General features: G+C 39.9%; 1 protein-coding gene across 1 annotated transcript in view; it reads right to left on the reverse strand.

Annotated features, from left to right (window-relative positions):
* Window positions 1–20,815, reverse strand: part of WLS (Wnt ligand secretion mediator) — a 102,512-nt gene that overhangs the window by 50,767 nt on the left and 30,930 nt on the right. The window contains exon 2 of the mRNA XM_059135582.1: window positions 7,929–8,201. Coding sequence (XP_058991565.1) covers window positions 7,929–8,201 — 273 coding nt within the window. The remainder of the gene's footprint in view (window positions 1–7,928; window positions 8,202–20,815) is intronic.

Below are 20,815 nucleotides of genomic sequence, written 5' to 3' on the forward strand. Positions count from 1 at the left end.
ACTTGGGTGCTGGTTGGGAGAAGGCTCACTGACCGGCACGCAGGTAGCGTCCTTGTGGCCACGTACCACCCACCTACCTACACGGTTAATGTACAACGAGGAGATCCTGCTTTGTCTTCGGCCAGCTCTGCTACGGTGGGTCAGTATCTCAGGGTGTAAGGTTTCTCCATCCAGGAAATGAAAGGATTAGCCCCTTTAACATTTTGGGATCAAGTAGTCGATTTGAAAACCTGACAAAAGCCACAAACCCTTTTACTCTAAAAATACATACAATAAATATGACTGAAATTTTATATAGAATCCCAGGGGGATTGCCTGGCCCTTGAAATCCACCCGTAAGCTTCCTGGTTGAAGATTACTAGACTAGCAGCACTCCAAACTTCCTGCCAGGGCTCAAAGTCTGCAATCACACAGGTGATATTTAATAACAGCAACTGCAAATTATTCAAACCATAAGTGAGTGGTTTGTTATGACTAGAGACTGACCCAATACGATCTCCTTCCCAATATTAAACCGACCTGAAAGCCAATGGATGACTGGAAGGGAGGAGGAAGAACAGGATATACTAAACTATAAACATCTGTTTAAAAAATCATGGCAAGGTTTTAGAGGAGCCCAACTCTGTTCCTAGGCTGTATTTCTTCACTTGGATATACATAACGTATGACAAAATCTTTGAGCCAGATAAAGAAGATTCAGAGAGTTTTATAGTGATGCTGTCGAAGTAATGAGTTCACCAATAATCACGCCCAAATGAAACAAAGCCAAAGGCTGCCATTTTCCTGCCAGTATAAACTTGCTCTCAATGGTTAATTCCAGGGTTGTTCCTAAAGAGCCCCTCGAAGGGAAAGGTAATCCATAAACAAAAGCAAACATACATGGTGTCCCTAATCTCCACTATCCTGGTTAATCGACAAAATACAGTCTTTTCCTATGATTTTAGTTTTTTTCTAACCCAGGTCAGTAGGTAAGACTGATTCATATTAGAAAATTCTAGGTTCTCAACTGGGTTTGAAGGGGGCACATGACTCCGTAAGAAGAAAGCAGACTGGCCATACAAGCCTACCTCAAATATTAACAACCTCCCTATCTTTTACCTACCTCTGCAAACCCCACCACATTTAAATTTCCTGGATCTTTTTGTTGTATTTTGAGCTTTTTCAGTTTATCATCTTGGGGGAGGTGAGTGGAGAGGGCAGGGAGAAAATGAGAGGTCATTTCTGCTCATATTGACTCCGATTAAGGTAGATAAAGAAATTTAAAAGATAATTTCAAAAATATTGGTGACACCAGCTTGTAATTTAAACTGTCCAGGGTGCCTGGGTAGCTCAGTCATTAAGCTCCCTGCCGAGCAGGGAGCCTGCTTCTCCCTCTCCCACTCACCCTCCTTGTGTTCCTGTTTTCTCTGTGTCTCTCTCTGTCAAATAAATAAAATCTTTAAAACAAAACAAAACAAAACCCCTGTCCCATCAGGGGCAGATAGTACAGTCGGTTAAGCCTCTGACAGAGGCTTGGGTGGCAATCTCAGCGTCTTGAGATCAAGACCAGGCAAAGCCCCATTTGAGGCTCCACACTGGGCATGGAGTCTACTTAGGACTCTGTCTCCTCCTCCCTCTGCCTCTCCCCCAGCCCCACCCCTGGCGCTCACACTCTCTCTCTCAAATAAATAAGTGAATCTTAAAGAAAAAAAAAAAAAAACTATCCAATCAGAAATGTTTCCTACAAACAGGGACTGTAACATGGTCATGATTCAGAGTAGGTCTCTTTTTTGAAAGGAACAGGAGAGAAGAATTAGATTTCTTCTTAGTAGTTGCTACAACGTATTTTGTTAAAAAGGACTATCTGATAAGGCATGGAAATCCAGCCACATGAGTATCATTTTACCAACGGCCTAGTTCCATCATTAGCCATCGGTAGTTTCCTCTCCTGCATTAAGCTCTCTTTGTGGACTCTTCCCAAGAGGCATCTGAAAACATAGAATTAAGAACCAAGACTCCTGCTAATGGCCAAGAATACGTTCACAGACTTTCTTCCTTTGGTAAATTCACCCCTAATCATTTTAGATAACATGACTGTTTTTGTTTTTGTTTTTACAGTTAACAGACTATTCTTTTATTCTAATTGTCTTCATGTGATATAAAAATGGAAGAGCACAATTACTTGGTAAAAAGTTAGGCAGGACGCTCAGCTATGGAACTTGAGAACAGGGTAATATCATTCTAATTTTTTTTTCTTTTTTACTAGAAATACATTTTACAGAAATGTTCTCAGTTTGAGAGAAGAAAAATCAGTTGTCAGTTTCAGAAATAATTCCATCATTTCATGTAGTCATTTGTAGTAATGAAACAAGCAAGTATGACTTAACACTTGATCCTAGCATACAGCACAGGGCTCAAGGCAAAACATAATGACTTCATTACCTAAGAACAGAATAGATGGGCCAGCTTTTCCTACCCCACAGCATTTTTCCAGTATTTTTTCAGCCTAAGGAATTTTTAAGCTCCTTAAAATTCTAGATTTACTACTCAACACAGATCAATCCATCTTGAGGCTTTCTGCCAACGAATCGCAGTGCTTCTGTTTCAACAGCCTATAGATTTGAAAGCTGGGTAGAGACATGTCAAAAAAAAAACAAAAAAACCCAACTTTCTTTGATCTCTGCACCCAGGTTCCTCAAAAGAAGCCCCATGGAGAGTCTGAGGGTATGCTAAGTATGTGACTTGCAGTTGTAATCAGTAGATTGACATTCCTTTTCATAAGAAGGCACCGTCTGAGCCAATCCAGGCCTGTCTTTCACAGATACGTACATAAATTGAGTGACCGATAATGCACTTTAAAAAGATTGAGGTACACCCACTTTACAGGGTATTTTCAAATAACAGAATTTGGTGTCACAGAAAAATCGAAGTCCATCACATAGATAAGCATTCATTTTTCCCAGTGATTAACCCTACACATCTAGATGCCAGATGTTTTGGTTGAGTTTTCCTCGACACCCCTTTTCAGGGTACTCATGCTCCCCTCCATTTCCTTTTTGTAGTGAAAACTGAAGTCCCACGTCCCTTACAACTTTACAGAAGCACCATGTTTGTGCCCTGACAAATAGTTTAATTCCTGACAAATAATTTAATTTAACTTTAACTAAAAGTTAGTGTTGACCCAATCACAGATTTTGACAGGCTGGTCTCCGAGGAATTTGTCATTGCTATTCACCAAAAGGTCAATTTTCCAAGTATCTCGAAGTCTAGATTCCCTTCAGTGGGCTTCCCTCCCCAGCTCCTGCAGGCTATCGTTTTAAAACTGTCACCACTTCAAAGTTCAAATGGCTACTTTCTATACTTATCAGTGAAAGACAATTGTAGGTTTTTCAATAAGTTTAGAAGGTGAAAAGTAGAGGTTCTATTTAAAATTGCTTTTTCAAATGAGGACTATGCTTTTTTGTTTGTTTGTTTTTTTACGAAACTCACATGGAATATCTTGTCAATAATTAAATACAATATATACACTCTCTAACCAGTTTTATAAATTTCCCTCTAATTTATAAAGTTCCCTCTAATGTCACCATTTCCCCCCCCTAAAACTATTAATCTGATGAAATCTTGGAACCGATTAAGTAATGATAAGCTTTTATTTATTTATTTTTAAATATTTTATTTATTTATTTGACAGACAGACGTCACAAGTAGGCAGAGAGGCAGGCAGAGAGAAAGGAGGAAGCAGGCTCCCCGCTGAGCAGAGAGCCTGATGCAGGGCACCCGAGCCGAAGGCAGAGGCTTTAATCCACTGAGCCACCCAGGCGCCCCTAGTAATGATAAGCTTTTAAAGAGTCAATGATTTCTACTTTCTGAGGTTTGTCAAGATCTAAAATGCTAGCTAAAACCTGTATCACCTTACATGGAAAAGTTTAAAAAGAATATATACATTTAACACCAAATGACTAAAAGTCACTTAAAATATATAGTTCTTAGGTTACCTTATCTGCTCAAAGACCCTTCAAAAGTAGGTGAACACTCTGGCCATATTTATATTTATATTTGTCTTGGAAATATAATATTAATTTCATAATCCACATTGTTAAAATCCCTTCTCATTATTTGAAAACTGGAACTCATTTCATAGACTGCCTGAGAAAGTTCAAAGAAAAAATAGAATTGGTCCTGACTTTTTTTACAATTAAGGTAACACTATTACATCCGAATCTTTGATAAACAGGAAGTCATCCACACATCCGAGTATTTTGTTCACTACATCCCTGAGCCCTCTTCTCCTGTCCTACTTATTGCTGCCAGAAAAGCATCCAAACTAAGTCACATGGAATATCTTGTCAATAATTAAATACAATATATACACTCTCTAACCAGCTTTATAAATTTCCCTCTAATTTATAAAGTTCCCTCTAATGTCACCATTTCCCTCCTTAAAACTATTAATCTGATGAAATCTTGGAACCGATTAAGTAATAATAAGCTTTTATTTATTTTTTTAAAATATTTTATTTATTTATTTGACAGACAGACGTCACAAGTAGGCAGAGAGGCAGGCAGAAGTGGACAAAAGTCTCACACATTCTTAACATAAGGATCAGAGGAAAACAGATCTATAGTGTCTTATAAATATTATAAAATTAAAAATCTCTCTCTCTCTCTTTGAGCAAAGACATACCATCACTAGTTTCATGGAGGCCTTCCTCAGTGTCCTTTAGCAAAAGTATAAAGAACAAATTTAAGGAAAAAAAATATTCCCACAAACCTAACACATAACCTTCTCATATTAAAGTTGACAGCTCCCACCCATGGCTACTGCCCCTAAACAGTATTTTATGACTTGGTTTTCTTGATGGTTCTATGGTATCAGTTACTTTACACATTCATTGAAGGAACTGTTAGTTGTCTATCTTAATTTTTCAGTGTGCCCCTATTAGGTATGGGCTTTCACATGGTAAGAAATTTAACAATTTGGGCGCCTGGGTGGCTCAGTGGGTTAAGCCTCTGCCTTTGGCTCAGGTCATGATCTCAGGGTCCTGGGATCGAGTCTCACATCGGGCTCTCTGCTCAACGGAGAGCCTGCTTCCCCCTCTCTCTCTGCCTGCTTCTCTGCCTACTTGTGTTTTTTCTCTCTCTGTGTCAAATAAATAAATAAAATCTTTAAAAAATATATTTGCTGGGAGGTAGAGGCATCTGAGTGGCTCAGTCAGTTGGGCATCTGCCTTCAGCTCAGGTCATGATCCTAGGGTCCTGGGATTGAGCTCCATGTTGGGCTCCCTGCTCAGTGGAGAGCCAGCTTCTACTTCTCCCTCTGCCCCTCTCTGCCCTCATGTGTACACAGGTGTGCTCTCTCTCAAATAAATAAATAAAATCTTTAAGAAATATATTTGCTGTGAAGTAATTTATTTGTTAAAATATGTAATAGGTTCTGACCACCAAATAAGATGTGTTGTGTGTGTGTTGGAGGTAGGAGTCCCCCCATATCCAACAATTCTCAGACACCAGCACAGTGTCCTACAACACAACTCCATTCTGACACTATCTACCTGGAGATGGATCTAATCCCCCAGGTTAAGGGCCGTCCCACAGAGCACCCTCCACATCAGACGCCAATCTCAAGCCCAGGGTGTTACCTGTATTTCTGACCAACTGGCTATAAACTGAGAGGTTTCTACAGGCCCCCATTCGGGTTTAAACTGCTAGAGCAGTTCAAAGAATTACCAATTGATGACAAAGGATATGAACCAACAGCCAGGTAAGAGATACATGGGACAAGGTCCCTAATGACATTTTCTTTCCTCAGAGTTTGGGGCCCGGCAGGGCGACACGAAGAAACATTCTGGTTTGCCAGCCTGGTAGCTCCCTGAACTCCATTCCTTTGGGCTTTTTATGGAGGTTTCATTACATACACACAACTGATTAAGTCACTGGCTCCTGGTGACTGAATTGACCTCCAGCCCCTCTCCCCTCCCTGACAATCAGGAGTGGAACTGAAAGTGCCACCCTTATTTGTGGTTGGCTCCCCTGGCGACCAGCTCCCACACCCTTAGGTGCTTTCCAAAAGTTACCTCATTAACATAAGCCCAGTGGTGGTGGAAAGGGGCTTCTGAACAAGGCACCCATCTCACCTTTATGGCTTCCGATGTTTTTTCAGGAACTGAGGACGAGACCAAATATTATAACAAAACATGCTCCCATTGTTCTTATCACTCAGGAAATTCCAAGGGTTTTGGGAACCAAGAGCCGGGACCAAATATATATGAGAAGTATATTCTGGTGATCTGGATGACCAAATATATATTTCTTATAAATCACATTTTCAAAACATTGCCTATTCCCCCCATCATAGCACATACCTTTCTTTCTTTTCTGTTTCCCAACCACTGTCTTACCCAACTCCTTAAAAGGACATGTTTTGTTCAGTCTTGTATCCCCAGTATTTAGCATTTCAAGTAGGGTTGGGACATAATAAAGTTTGAATTAGTGAATGAATAAATGTGTTACACAACCAACAGAGACGACAATGGGCAAGAGAATGTGGACATGTGAAATACCACTGAATGCTTCCGGTTGTTGGGCAAATCTGGACCTTCCTCTCAGCCATTCCCTCTGTCTAGAATGCTCTTCTATTTATCCCCGCCCTCACCCCCAACTTCTCGTCAGGTTTTCACTCTTTAACATTCACTTTAAATATCTACTTGCTCAGCTCTATACACACACACACGCACGCGCGCGCACACACACAAACACACACACACTCATAAATTCACTCACGCACCAAGGCGGTCTTCCCTTGGTGTGTTCTAAAGTTCTAAAGTTTAAAGCTTTTTCTTTGTATTTCCACAGCCCCCTGCACAAACTTTGACTGCAACCCCCTAGCCCATCATACTGGCATATCATTTATTTGCCCATCATTGCACTTGACGATAAGCCCCTTAAAAAGGATACTGTCTTCACCTGTATCCACATGTCTAGCCAAGAGCACAGTGCCAGGCAGTAGTAGACATGACGAAACAGTTTAAAATAATGGGTAAGAGACTGAATGAATGGAGAGAGTTCTCCATTCTGGAAATTATCTCAGATTATCTGTTGGTTCCCGATATGATGTCTATCAAGCACGTATACTGGTAACTCCTACACAAAATAATTTTAACGATTATATATGGAGATTATTGCTGATACAGGAAAATTAGAATTAGAAAAAGTACTTTAATCCAAGGACAGGCCCCAGGCAGAGAGGTCTCCAACATACTTTTTTCTCTTTCCATCTCACCCCTGATCCTGTGTCACTAAAAAATGTTTTTCTTCTCAACCTAAGGTTCTCTATACAGTTCTCAGATGCCATATATAATCACCTCCTCGTGAAATGTTTCTATGTCCCATACCCTCAGAATCTTGAACCGCAAAAAACAAAAACAAAATAAAACAAACAAACAAAAAACAACCCTGCTTTTATGCAAAAATGAGTGCTCATGGGCTGGCATTCCCATTTTGACAGAGATCTTTACTAAGACGATGGCTATTCTTAAAGCCTAGAGGGAAGAGACATTTTGAAACATGGGACCTTTCAGAAATCCTCAAATCACTCCACTGGGGTGAGCTCCGTCCTAACACTACAAAGGTGATGAAGCTTGGTGGTTAGGGCAAGGCTCTCAAGCCAGACTGCCTGGGTTTGAATCCCAGCCCTTCCGCTCTCTCACCTCTGACCTTGAACAACCTTTCAGAGGCCCAGGGCTTCTATCCCTAGGATGAGATAGTAAGACTCACCTCACTAAATTGCTAGGAATAGGAAATGGGTTAGTATAAGTAGGATATTCAGAAAAGGGCCTAGCGAGTAGTAAGTAGTCAGTAATTTTCTGTACTGTTACTGGAACTGACTCTCAAAGAACCAGAAGAGAGCGAGTATCCAAGGAAGGAAAGGAATGAGAAGGGAGAACACTTACTGATTTGATTGTTCAGCTTGAAAGCGATGTCCAGTTGCAGGATAAACAGCATGAACTGGAACCAAGGACTCATCTCCATGGAGGGAAGGGGGATGTGGACAGAAAACACAATGTCATTGGCTTCAATTTCTCTCGGGATTGCTTCCTCGATGTCTCGGATCTTGTCACATTGGTTGGGTCCCCAGGGCATTAGCCATTTTGTCTTGTGATGGTTTTTACGGACATCCACACACTTCACCGACATGTAGGACACTGCCGTCGTGGGGCCGGGGGCTGAAAAGAAAAGGATTTTCTGTTTTAGAAATATCATCCACCGAAGTGCTCATTTTGGGGCTAACATTTGCCTCCAATGTTCACACTGCCTTCTCTAATCGGATCAGTAATAGCTGGGGATCCCCCAAATCCAGGTGAGGACCCTTCAGTGACCTCCACAGGCATCATAAAGTATCTGCAAGAGTTTCCCCATTAGGTTTTCAATCACTGTCATTTTCATTGAAAGAATACCTTTGTAACCACTTTGGTTTAGTTACTTCCTTACTCCAAACAAATGTCACAAAAATCAACTGTGCTTCCTTTCCCACCTGCCTGAGGACTCTGGGACTTCACAGAGCACAGTGTCTGAAGTCAGAAGACCTGTGACTGAAGCCTGGTCGAACAACAGACTGTCAGTTCATCTTGGGTCAACTGGTGAGATCTCATCGTCTCAGGACCCTCATCTGAGAAACAAGATGGTTAGTCTCTAAGACTGGCCAAGACAGTTGGTTTCTAAGATTCTTCTTAGATCTAACACAGTATTTAATGGAGAGAAAGAACTACGTTGACCTTGGGCCCTCACTTAGTGTGGTCACTGTCAGGGGTGGGAACAGAAGCTGCTACACCGCAGAGGAATCCAATCCATGCATTTGATCTGTGCATTTCAAAAGCGATCATCACATTTGAACTATACAACATTAAAAAAACACACACTTTTGGGATTATAAAACGGTTATAGGACTATAAAAGAAAATCTGCAAAATACAGAAATTTTCAAGTTCAAAACAACATTTACCCAAAATCCCACTAGAGGGAAGTAACCACTGTTGGAAAAATATCAAAATATTATCTTTTCTAGGAGCATATAATTAGATAAAAATTTACAAATGAATTACATTATAGAATTTTAAAATACATACTAATATTAATATATATTTCTGTAAGATAGGATCACACCATACAGAGTTTTAGAGCTTTTTCTTTTCATTCACGTAAAGAAGCAGAGTAGCACAATGGTGAGCCTCCAAGCTCTGGAGCCCACCTGCCTGGTATCACATCCTGGCTTCCTCATTCCTACTTCTGTCACCACTAACCCACACTAAGAAGGTTTTGCATGAATTATTAAACCTATCTATGTATTAATTTTATCATTTCTTAAATGGCAATAATAACATTATGTACCCTTGTGAGTCACTGTATACATTTAACAAGTGAACACAGAAAACACAAAACAGGGGCACCTGGGTGGCTCTGTAGGTTAAGCACCTGACCCTTGATTTCAGCTCAGGTTATGACTTCAGGGTCATCAATCGAGCTCAGTGTGGGGTTTTGCATTAGGCATGGAGCCTGCTTAAAATTCTCTCTCCCTCCTTCCCTGTACCCCACCACATCCCGTGCTCTCTCTAAAAAAAGTGCAAAATATTAGCTATTATATTTTCTGTATAATTAAAAATTTAACTAATGTTTGCAAAATAACCAGTCAATATAATGTATCAAATTTAATCTACCTAATCTAATCTCCCCCTTAGCTTGTAAAGTTTGTCTGTAAATAAGAATAATTCTTTCCCCAATATTTTTTGCTAGTAATTTATCTTAACTTTTCCATCTGTTGTCTAAATTTATTTACAGCATATATAAGTGTAGAGAAGTTCCAGATTTCATAGAATATCTCTTTACCTGGTGTGCCTGGGTGGCTCAGTCAGTTAAGTGTCTGACTTTGGTTCAGGTCATGATCTCAGGGTCCTGGGATCAGCCCTGTATCTGGCTCCATGTTTAGCAGGGAGTCCATTTCTCCCTTTACTCCTCCTGACTCACGCCAGCCTGTGTGTGTGCTCTCGGTCTCTCTCTCAAATAAATAAATAAATAAAATCTCCGGGGTGCCTAGGTGGCTCAGATGGTTAAGCAGCTGCCTTCAGCTCAGATCATGATCTCAGGGTCCTGGGATGGAACCCTGCATCAGGCTCTCTGCTGAGGGGGAGTCTGCTTCTCCTTTTGCCCACCCCTCCAACTCGTGTGCATGCACTCTTTCTCTCAAATAAATAAAAATAAAATCTTTTAAAAAAATAAATAAAAGGGGTGGGGGACTTAGATGGTTAAGCCTCTGCCTTTAGTTCAGTCATGATCCCAGCCTCCTGGAATTGAGCCCCATGTCAGGCTCCTGGCTCAGCAGGAAGTCTGCTTCTCCTTCTCCCCCTGCTCATTTCTATTGCTCTGTCTCGAATGAATAAATAAAATCTTAAAAAAATAATTAAATTTAAAAAATGAACATCTTTAAAAAAAAGAATATCTCTTTAGCTTTATATTTTCCCCATGCTTCTGTGCTTAGACCTTCTTTATCTCCAAATTCAATAAACAGCCACTTTATTAATTTCAAGTAATTTTTGTACAATTACATGTTTTAAAATATTTAAATATTTGATACATCTGAAATTTGTTATGCAGTAAAAGATGAATTGAGGTCCCAAGTTTTACTTTTTCTAACTATTTAAATTATTATTTACTGAACAGACTCTCCTTTCTTGTTGACTTATGACATCACCTTTATCTTATGTATACCTACAGATGGCTTTGGTCAATCTGCTCTATTTTGTGTATTGGACTGTCTTTTCATGGCTCGATACAACATGGTTTTGAATCCTATAAGGTGATGGTTTGTATCAGTATCTGACAGTAAGTTCCCTCCCCCAATCCATTTCAAATTTATCCTTTTGCTGGGATTTTATTGAAATTACATTAAATCTACAAACAAATGTAGACAGAATTGGCATCCTTTTCCAATAATTTAGTTTTCCTATCCAAGAACAGTGACTGCTTCTCCATTAACTGGAGCCCACTTTTATATCTCTTTGAAAATTTCTGCAGCTTTCTTCATCTGGGTCCTACTACTACGATATGCTTTTAAAACTATTTTTTTATTTATATGTTTATATTTATAAGATGTATCTCTGAAAATGATCAGAGAAAGGAAAACATTATAGGTTATGGTGGTTTAAATTTGTTTAATTTTGTGCATATGTTAACTGGCATACTGTGTTTTCCCACCTTTTAAGAGCAGAAATAATTTTTACATAATAGAGATCAGGTAACAACTAGAAAAATACACAAAGCAAGAGAAAAATCACTTAGGAGGCAAGAGTGTGGGGTGCCAGGGTGGCTCAGTCAGTAGAGCGAGGGTGTTTTAACTCTTGATCTCAAGGTTGTGAGTTCAAGCCCTGTGGCAGGTGTAGCGTTTTCTTAAAAAAATAAAATCTTAAAAAAAAAAAAAAAAAGGAAGGCAAAAGTTTTTTGCCCTGCTTCTAATGCTCAAATACATGTTTTTTCTATCCCTTAATATCTGTCCTAATGGTAAATTTTTAGAAAAATGTTACATTTGCAGTAAGTTGTTGCAGTGTTGACACAAATGTACCAGAAAACACAGCACAACTAAACTCTAGCAGGAAGCCCTTCAGTGCACCACAGAATCACCACTAATCCATGCAAGGGAAGTTTTTCTTTAAAACTCAAAACTGTATCACAAAGACATTTTACACCTAATCCACCTAAAATCAAATATCTGGCTTATTAGAAATATGAATCAATTAAACTTTGGTTATCCTAACTTGGCCAAATAATGCCCTCCCAACATTAGAAAAACCAAATGGTACATTTAACTGAACCCTTTTTAATGTGGCTGAAGAAATAAACAGAGAGACAAAACTCATGAATTCTATTTTTGGCTAACATACTCAAACTGACTATTTGCTGCAGAAAATAGTTACATTTTAAAACTTCGATTCTTCTAAAATGAACCTAACCTTTTTTCATGTCTTTTCTTCCCCTCCCCACTTTTGAAAAACAAGTCTCTCCCTCCTTAGACCAAAATGAAAAATAACTAGCTGAGTTCCTCAGCTAAGCTCCAAAACCACATTCCAAACTTAATAACAGAGAAGCTGAACACTTTACGGGCACAAAGGCTGCATTTTTAATGGACACAGTGAACGCCTGCCTTTGTAGCAGCCTGAATTATTTTCATTCTTTCATTAGCTTAGTGTATCTTGCATAAAGAAAAAAATCCCAGGAATACTAATATTTTCATAAATCTCATGGCACTGAACTATGAGAAGCCTCAAGTGCATCTCAAGCTGTATTATGGGAATCACAAATATTTTTCCTCACTTGAATAAATTAGTCCTCTAGTCTCTAGTCTCAAAAACCTTTTGCATAACTTAAAAACCTGAAGACAATTCAACATTTCCAATTTTTCCAGTAGTACTCAAAAGGCAAAACACTTGTATTTTTTGAGAAATTAAATCAACATTCTGATACTCAAACACGGACAGTTAATGTTCTCCAAATAATATATTTACAACTAAAGACAACTTCTGACACCAGCTAAAAATGAATTTCCAGATGTTTTGTTAAGTAGAAAGCCTATCAAAGTAAACTAAAAACAAAGCTTATAACTAGCAGAAAGTGTTTTCACTAGCTATACCCAAAATTTTAAGTACATGGATCACAAAACAGTCTAAAATTTAAAAAAAAAAAAAAAAGTTTGATTTCTATCTTTAAAAAAATAAGAAGTGTGAAGGATTTTACTCTAAGAGGGAAGAATAAAATGGAAAATATTGAAATTATCTGCAACCTTTGAAGGCACCACAATCAACTAACTAATAGGTGTATGTGCCAAAGGCCCTACTTGGTCACTAGCATGGTTCTAGGGATTAATAGAGTTTGTATATTGAAGAAGGGACTGGATGGATTCAGGTCAACAAACTGAGTCATGTTTGCTCAGGTGAAAGCTAAAAATAACCACTCCTCAGTATTCCTAGGATAGTAATGCAATATCACCCAGCTGTCTCGGCACACATTTTAAGTGTCCCCTCTACCCATCCACAGCATTTAATGGGGGAGGGGGGGGGCAAAAGCTACTCAATACCAGTACAATTTAGTAGCCAAGCAATCTGGCCAAAAATGAATTCACCCAAGCACTGCGGATTGGTTAATTTATGGTAGGTTAAGAGAGCACGAAGACCATGCACAGAAGACACAAAACCATGAGCTATTCATTAAAAGCTCAGACCTGTTTTGAGTTCAGTTCTCTTCACTACATCAAACACGGGTCATTTCCCCCCTTCCTTATCTGTACTTCAACTGCCAGTATTTTCGGCCTCTGCCTCTCCCACTATAGCACACGAATTGTGAAATGTGATACTATAGGACATTTAATTTTAAAGGGATAAGAAATCAATAAGACTTCTAATTCAAGGTTGTGGGAAAACTGCCCAAACACATCTTGATGCCTCGTTGAAAATTCAGTGGCTCCTCAATGACATACATTACAGAGGTTCATAACCACACTCACCAAATAGGTCTTGGGTACCCACTATGCGCTCGGCACTGTTAGGTGCTATGGTGAATCCAACAGACATCAGCCATCCAGCCAGGTGGAATGTACAAATAATGGGGGAAACAGGCAATAATTCATAATTACAGTAAAAGGTCATTATAATTATGGATGCTACATTTATCCTGACATTACCTGAGAAAGAGCAACAGAAAGATATTTGGGAGGTAAGAGACATGAATTCACTAGAATGAGGTAAAAGTTCCAGTCATCATTACAACATAACCTTGAGTAAAAATGTAAGTGAACAATGACTAAACCGGCCCTCCTTTTGGAACAATATTGACTCCAGTCAGCTTCCTGTTATAGCATCACAAATGGCTCTCCAGTTTACAAATTACCAGCTAGCCAACCACTACCGCTATCATGCTCAAAGTTGAGTCAACATCAAATCATTAGCCCCTACTCCCTCCAGAACCTGTAATTAAAGACTTGGACAGAGATACAAGACTTAGTTGCCTCCTAGAAAAGTTAAAATAAAATGAAAACAACATGCTGACATGACACACGGTCTCCATTTAAGCCAACGCAGACTATTTCTTTCTTTGCTTTATTACAAGTAAAGAAGCTTCCTTTGGCAATTACCTAAGAGTATCACTATTATGTGGGCATTGTGCTAACTAAAGATAGAGACCAATGCCAGTCCCAGACCCCAAGCTGCTCATGGTCCAGTGTGGGAGGCGGAGAAGTTGGCAGAGAAGTACCTCAGGTTTGTGCGGGACCCACGGGCTGTAACAGAGGGCTGGGGTGGGCGTGGGGAGGATTACTGCTCGACAGGCCCAGGCTTAGCCTCCAAAGAGAGCAAGTGCCCAGGGGGAAAAGGGGGCCGCTGAGTGGGGACGACACAAAGAAGAGCAGGGGCCAGACCGCAGCCTATCTAGAGCATCACCGTGAATTCTGCAGATGTCCGAATTTGAGTATTAAAATTTATAAAGAGATCATTTGAGAGTTGAAAGTGCAGCACCACCTAATCAGTGCCATCGCTCTACTCGGTGCCTTGGCTTCTGCTCCCCATAGCCTCGGCTCCATTCTGCAAAGCAGTGGAAGGAAGAATAATAAAGAGATCCACCAGTAACAAAGAAATTGTATTTAGGGATACTCTTTCTTCCAAAATGCCTGTCTCTGTCATGGAGGCAGCCACAAGGCCAGACCTGAACTCTCTGGAAAGGAGGAGCCAGAAGGTGGTGGGGAAGGAATGGTGAGGCTCTGCCTCTTGTTGTGGCAACCAGGCCTCCCAGGAGCCTTTGAAGTCTTGATCACCAACGCTAAAGGAGGAATGTCTTCCTGAAACAAGGATGATAATTTTTGTTAAAGATTTTATTATTTATTTGACAGAGAGGGACCACAAGCGGGAGGAGCGGCAGGCAGAGGGAGAGGGAGAAGCAGACTCCCCCCTGAGTCCATATCCACGTGTCTATGTCCATGTGGCAGGCTCCATCCAAAGGACCCTGGGATCGTGTCCTGAGCCGAAGGCAGACGCTTAACCGACTGAGCCACCTAGAGCCCCAACAAAGATGATATTTAAAGATTAATCTTGTTTGGGCTACAAGGGGAAGGAATACGTAGCACAGAGGGGTTAAAATGGTAAGTCATGTTTAAAACACTAACAATCAGAAACCCTCAATTTGACAAAGTCATGATTTGAAGTAAAAATAGTCAAATATTTTAGAAATGGTTGGGGTAAATTGGAAGGGGAGGTGAGTCAGGAGAGACTATGGACTCTGAAAAACAATCTGAGGGGTTTGAAGTAGCGGGGGGGTGGGAGGTCGGGGTACCAGGTGGTGGGTATTAGAGAGGGCACGGATTGCATGGAGCACTGGGTGTGGTGAAAAAATAATGATACTGTTATGCTGAAAATAAATAAATAAATAAATAAGAAATATTTCAGAGAATTTTACTTCCACCATAGCAATTAGCTAACAGATACGAAAACAAAACTATACACCCTGACCCAACAACATACAGACAATCGCTAACAGAAGTCCTTCCTCTAGTGACTCAAGAAGGAGGTTGCTCTAACTCCTGAAATTTAGTATCAGTTAAAAATCACCTGTCATGACTTCTATACCTGTAAAAATATCAATGCTTGATTTATCTGTTGTTGTTGTTTTTTTCCCGCAATGTTATTCCTTTTCTACCTCATTCCTAAAAGATTCTGAGTTACTAGAAAGTACATATTGGATTTTATTTAACAAAAAAAAAAAAAAAAAAAAAAAAAAAAAAAAAAAAAAAAAGGATTTGAGCTGATTTAAAAGGACAGGATTACTATGGGGAGCAGAAGCCAAGGCACCGAGTAGAGTAATTGGGGTGGGGGTGGCAAGCAGGCACTAAGAATGACTTGGCTGAGGCCCACATCTACAAAAGGAGAGAACAAAGCTCTAGCTGGACAGTGTGAGCCCCCACAAGATTCACATGAGCTACAAAGTGAAAGGTAACTGAAAGCTACTTCTCATTTTGGGACATAGACAAAACTTCCACTGCCTCACAATGAGGGGGATTTCTAATTCATTAAAGACTACATACTCAAATCAGTTCTAAGCTTTTCCTTCTGAACATCTATGTTTGTCTTAATGAGAACTTATAGGAAAGGTATTGGGCATTCAGGCCCTTGCATTAACTCCAGGGTTTTGCTCAGGATATTTTGATGTGCCTCAGAAAGGGGAGGAGCCAAAGAAGGGAAAAGGAACACAGGTGGCAGAAACCTAGGAGACCAGATAAATTTCTGATATTTATACAATTATAGTTTTCATTCAAAGCCCCTCGCCCGGAGAGCACTTACTTAACATAAAAGAAACTTCAACTATATTTAGAAATTAGCTTTTAGGGTGCCTGGGTGGCTCAGTGGGTTAAGCAGCTGCCTTCGGCTCAGGTCATGATCTCAGGGTCCTGGGATCGAGTCCCGCATCAGGCTCTCTGCTCGGCAGGGAGCCTGCTTCCTCCTCTCTCTCTCTGCCTGCCTCTCTGCCTACTTGTGATCTTTGTCTGTCAAGTAAATAAATAAAATCTTTAAAAAAAAAAAAAAGAAAGAAAGAAAGAAATTAGCTTTTAAATGTGTTCAGTTGAGTTCCCTCAAAGATTCTGCATCCCTTTCTCAAGCTTAAAGACCTCCTCCTTCATTTCATGTTAAAAGGAAACGTGTGGGATACACTGTACAAATGAAGTAGCCAGATCATGTTATGTGACCGAGCTATAAGGGGTCAGACCACTAGCCAATTCCTTGAGCCAATTCTGCTTACGCCCATCCAGGTCAGTTCCTAGAAAGATTTTCTTCATGTCTGCTATCGCAGGTATCCAAGTTGTAGAATGTCCCAGTATGATGACTGCTTCAAAATTTTTAGCTAAAGAAAGTGTAAATACTTGTGTGAAACTGACTTGGTGTTTCGGAATTAACTGACTCAGTCTGTTCATTCCTTTACTGAAATTGCTCCGAAGTTATAATGGTCAGACATTCACTCCATTTCTGCCACTGACTTTGAAGATGAAATTCCCCTATATTTCAACCATACCAATTAAATCTCACTAGATAATTAAGCAAAATATTATTTCACAATTCAATCTCAATTACTGGGGGGCTGCAAGTGAGTCTGCGGGGCCAAGACTGGAGAAATGATTTTCTGAATTATCCTAGCTATACCCTGGTGCATGTAATGGGGTATGCTGAGTGAAATGTAATTCATTCTTGCCAGCAATTTTCAGTAAGTAGTTAATTATGCTAACATCTGTTCTAGGAAAGCTAAATTTTTAAACACAGCAGAACATTCCTCTGCACTAAACTACTACCACCAAAACACACATACACACACACACACACACCACATAGCTGCGTCGAATGCAAAGTACTTTGTACTATACACACAAAAGTCAAGCCCTTATTTAAAAATAATTCCCTACAGCACAAACTCATGGATAAATGACACAGACATTTTGATGGCGAAGTTTCAGATATCATAGCAAACACCTGCGTAACTTGTTCTGATAAAAAATACTGAAAAATAGTATATGTCTACATCTTAGGCTGACAAGGATTTTAAGTGCTTGGCCTGCAACCTCAATTGTTCTGGAGCCAAAGATGTAACCGCTTTGAAGAATAGAAGAATTACTCTATATTTGTCAGAATCTACGCGGCAAGAAAGCAGCACAACTTGGCTTCCATTACTTGCCTGGCTTGGATCCCGTGGAAATGAGGAGCGTTGGAATCAAGAGGAAAAAAATTAGAGTGCTTTGGGACAAAAAGCCAAACTCTTACATAGTATCTGAAATGCTGTGGTAAACATTAAATTACTTTAGGCTCAAGATCAGTGCTAGTTTTGGGTTTTTTTTTTTTTAATCTTTTTGAAAAAACAATAAAATGCAGAAAAAGAGCCCTCTAAAAAAGGGCACATAAAATCTACGAACCATGAGACGGGCTATTTGTGGAAAAATCCCAAATCCTGAATTCAGATTTAAAAACTGACCCTCTATTATGCTTAGCAAAATAAGTCAATCAGAGAAAGACAACTATCATATGATCTCCCTGATATGAGGAAGTGGACTTGCAACGTGGGGGGTTTGGGGGGTAGGAAAAAAATAAATGAAACAAGATGGGATTGGGAGGGAGACAAACCATAAGAGACTCTTAATCTCACAAAACAAACTGAGGGTTGCGGGGGTGGGTGTTATGGACACTGGGGAGGGTATGTGCTATGGTGAATGCTGTGAAGTGTGTAAACCTGGCAATTCACAGACCTGTACCCCTGGGGCTAATAATACATTATATGCTTATTAAAAAATTAAAAAAAATATTTAAAAAAGGAAAAAAATAAATAAAAATTGACCCTCACTTTTAACATCCAGCAACAAAGAGAGACTAAATTATGAAGCCTAACATACATACACTAAATCACTAGTTCTAACCTCTATCTCTGAAAAATGCCTGCAACTAGTGTTTCTCCATCACTCCAGAAATACTCAAAACAGTAAAGATTAAATGCACATGAAGTAAACACAAAAGACCTCCACAGAAAAACCAAATGGCTCATCTGTTGACGCTATTGCTCATCGCTCAGCAAACCAGTCATCTGGGCTGAATTTCTGAGTTTGTGCCAGTGCTTCCAAATCAGCCACCTTTTGGCCAAAAGGCTGTGGAATGTAGCCAAGACCACCTATGGAAAGTGAATTATAGCATCTTATAATTTACTACCTTGACTATGATCTCATAAACCCAGCATGGAGGGTGAACCAGCTCTTGTGTGGGAAATCTCTCAGAGTTCAGGAGGCCGGTGTGTGTGTGTGTGTGTGTGTGTGTGTGTTTCCACATCCACTCTGGCAGAGCTGTAGGGTAGGGGTGACAAAAAGGTAAGCAACTGGCTCTACTTCATGAGCAAGTTTGCCACCAAACTTGTTTAAAATTTTGTTTTAAAATTTTAAGGTTAAGAGAGCCCCCAATAAACATTGTAGGAGAAACAGCTGCTTTGTTCTGAAGTACCTATTAACACTCAATAAAATTTCACATATTTGCCATTTATAATTGATTATTTATAAATTACAGATATTCTACTTTTATCAATATTGTCAGTGTAATGAGCCCCACTGCACATAAGAAATTTGGTGGGTTTCATCCCATCAGTAAGTGGCAGAGCTAGGACTAAAACCATCATCTGACTTCAAATCTAGTGCTCCTTCCAATATGCCACACTGCCTCTCAGCTACTCGTTTATTATTAGCTCACCCTATTTATCAGCTCTCTCAAATTACCTGAGAGGTAATGTGTACGGCATGAGACGGATGAGAAAGACTGAGACGCTACCCAGCGCTGGACTGGGCCCCCCACCGAGGGAACCATCGAGATAGCTTATCTGGGAGACTCAGCTGGGGACAGACTGCCTCCACGGAGTTCCTTAAAGGGATGGTAGAATAACAAGCTGCCAAAAATGCACTGAGCTCACTTGAAACTAATGGCTACTCTCCCATAATTCACTGGGGTTCAAATTCTGGGCTGGAATGTCAGCCTAGAGAAAATCCAACTCAGGAATACATGAGAGAGTTGCTGTGGATGAGTCTATGACACATTTTATAGGCAAAAAAGGGCCAAGGATACAGTCAGACACTGGCTAACTTCAGAGAAACCTAACACAGAAGTCGCTGACAGTTCGGGTATGCAAACGACACAATCTGACTCAGGGAAGGGCAAGTTCCCATTCACAGAAACATTCAGGAAGTAACCAAATAGATAAAAGCCTGAACTTTATTTAGTTTTTTATTTTAGGTTTTCTCAGTGACACCAAAATGATAAAGTCTCCTATTCACACATGTGGTATATTAGAGAATGGAGACTATAGGAACCAATAAAAAGCTTCATGCAATTTACTGATTTATTTTTCTCTATTCTGACCATTTCAGAGAAACAGACAAAGCAATTAATGGAACAGAATATGGGGCATTCCGAAGGATTAAAATTTCAGTGCTGGACAGTACAAGCTGAGTCTAAGTGTCAAGCAAGACTTGTTAACAGCTTTGTGTGGAATTTCACAAATGCCACAAAAAATCATATCCCCTTCCCTGAATATTTGAAGAAAATGTTAAGACCTTAGAACTTCTGAATTCCCTAGAATTGGAGGCAAAGAGGTAGATTTAAAGAGCAAACTGCAATTTTAAAGGTCACACCCTTAGGAATTGTTGGTTTTAAAAAAAAAAACATTAAAATGACAAATTTAAGTAAAATCACTATGTAGCTGTTAAATTTAATGTTTTCATCAGGTCTAGGTTCCAGCTCAAGTGCTACCTCCTTCATTCAATTTGTTAAAACCCTAGAATGTGCCAGCATCTGAGCCCTTCACCAATTCCCCTTCCCTAACAAATGATCCTTACCTCCTCTGATGCCAAGATCACGTGGCCTACATCTTTATTAGAGCATTCCACTTTGCAAATACAGCTTCTGAACCCTACAGAATTATAAGCTCCTGTGAGGAGGGGCCACATCTTATTCTTCCTTATGGCACCAAGGATAGAGATTTGAACATGCACATCCTCCAAACCTGAATTAAAGAGTCTTTGTGTCCTAATAAACACATTAACATTGTATTATGCTGATTTAGGGGTGCATGACAGGCTCAGTTAGTACAGCGTCTGACTCTCGATCTCCAGGTTGCAAGTCTGAGCCCCACAGTGGGTTGTAGAGATTATTTAAAAATAAAATCTTTAGGGGCACCTGGGTGGCTCAGTTGGTTAAGTGGCTGCCTTCAGCCCAGGTCATGATCCTGGGGTCCTAGGATAG

This window comes from Mustela lutreola, chromosome 10 (genome assembly GCF_030435805.1).
Source record: "Mustela lutreola isolate mMusLut2 chromosome 10, mMusLut2.pri, whole genome shotgun sequence".
Taxonomy (NCBI): domain Eukaryota; kingdom Metazoa; phylum Chordata; class Mammalia; order Carnivora; family Mustelidae; genus Mustela; species Mustela lutreola.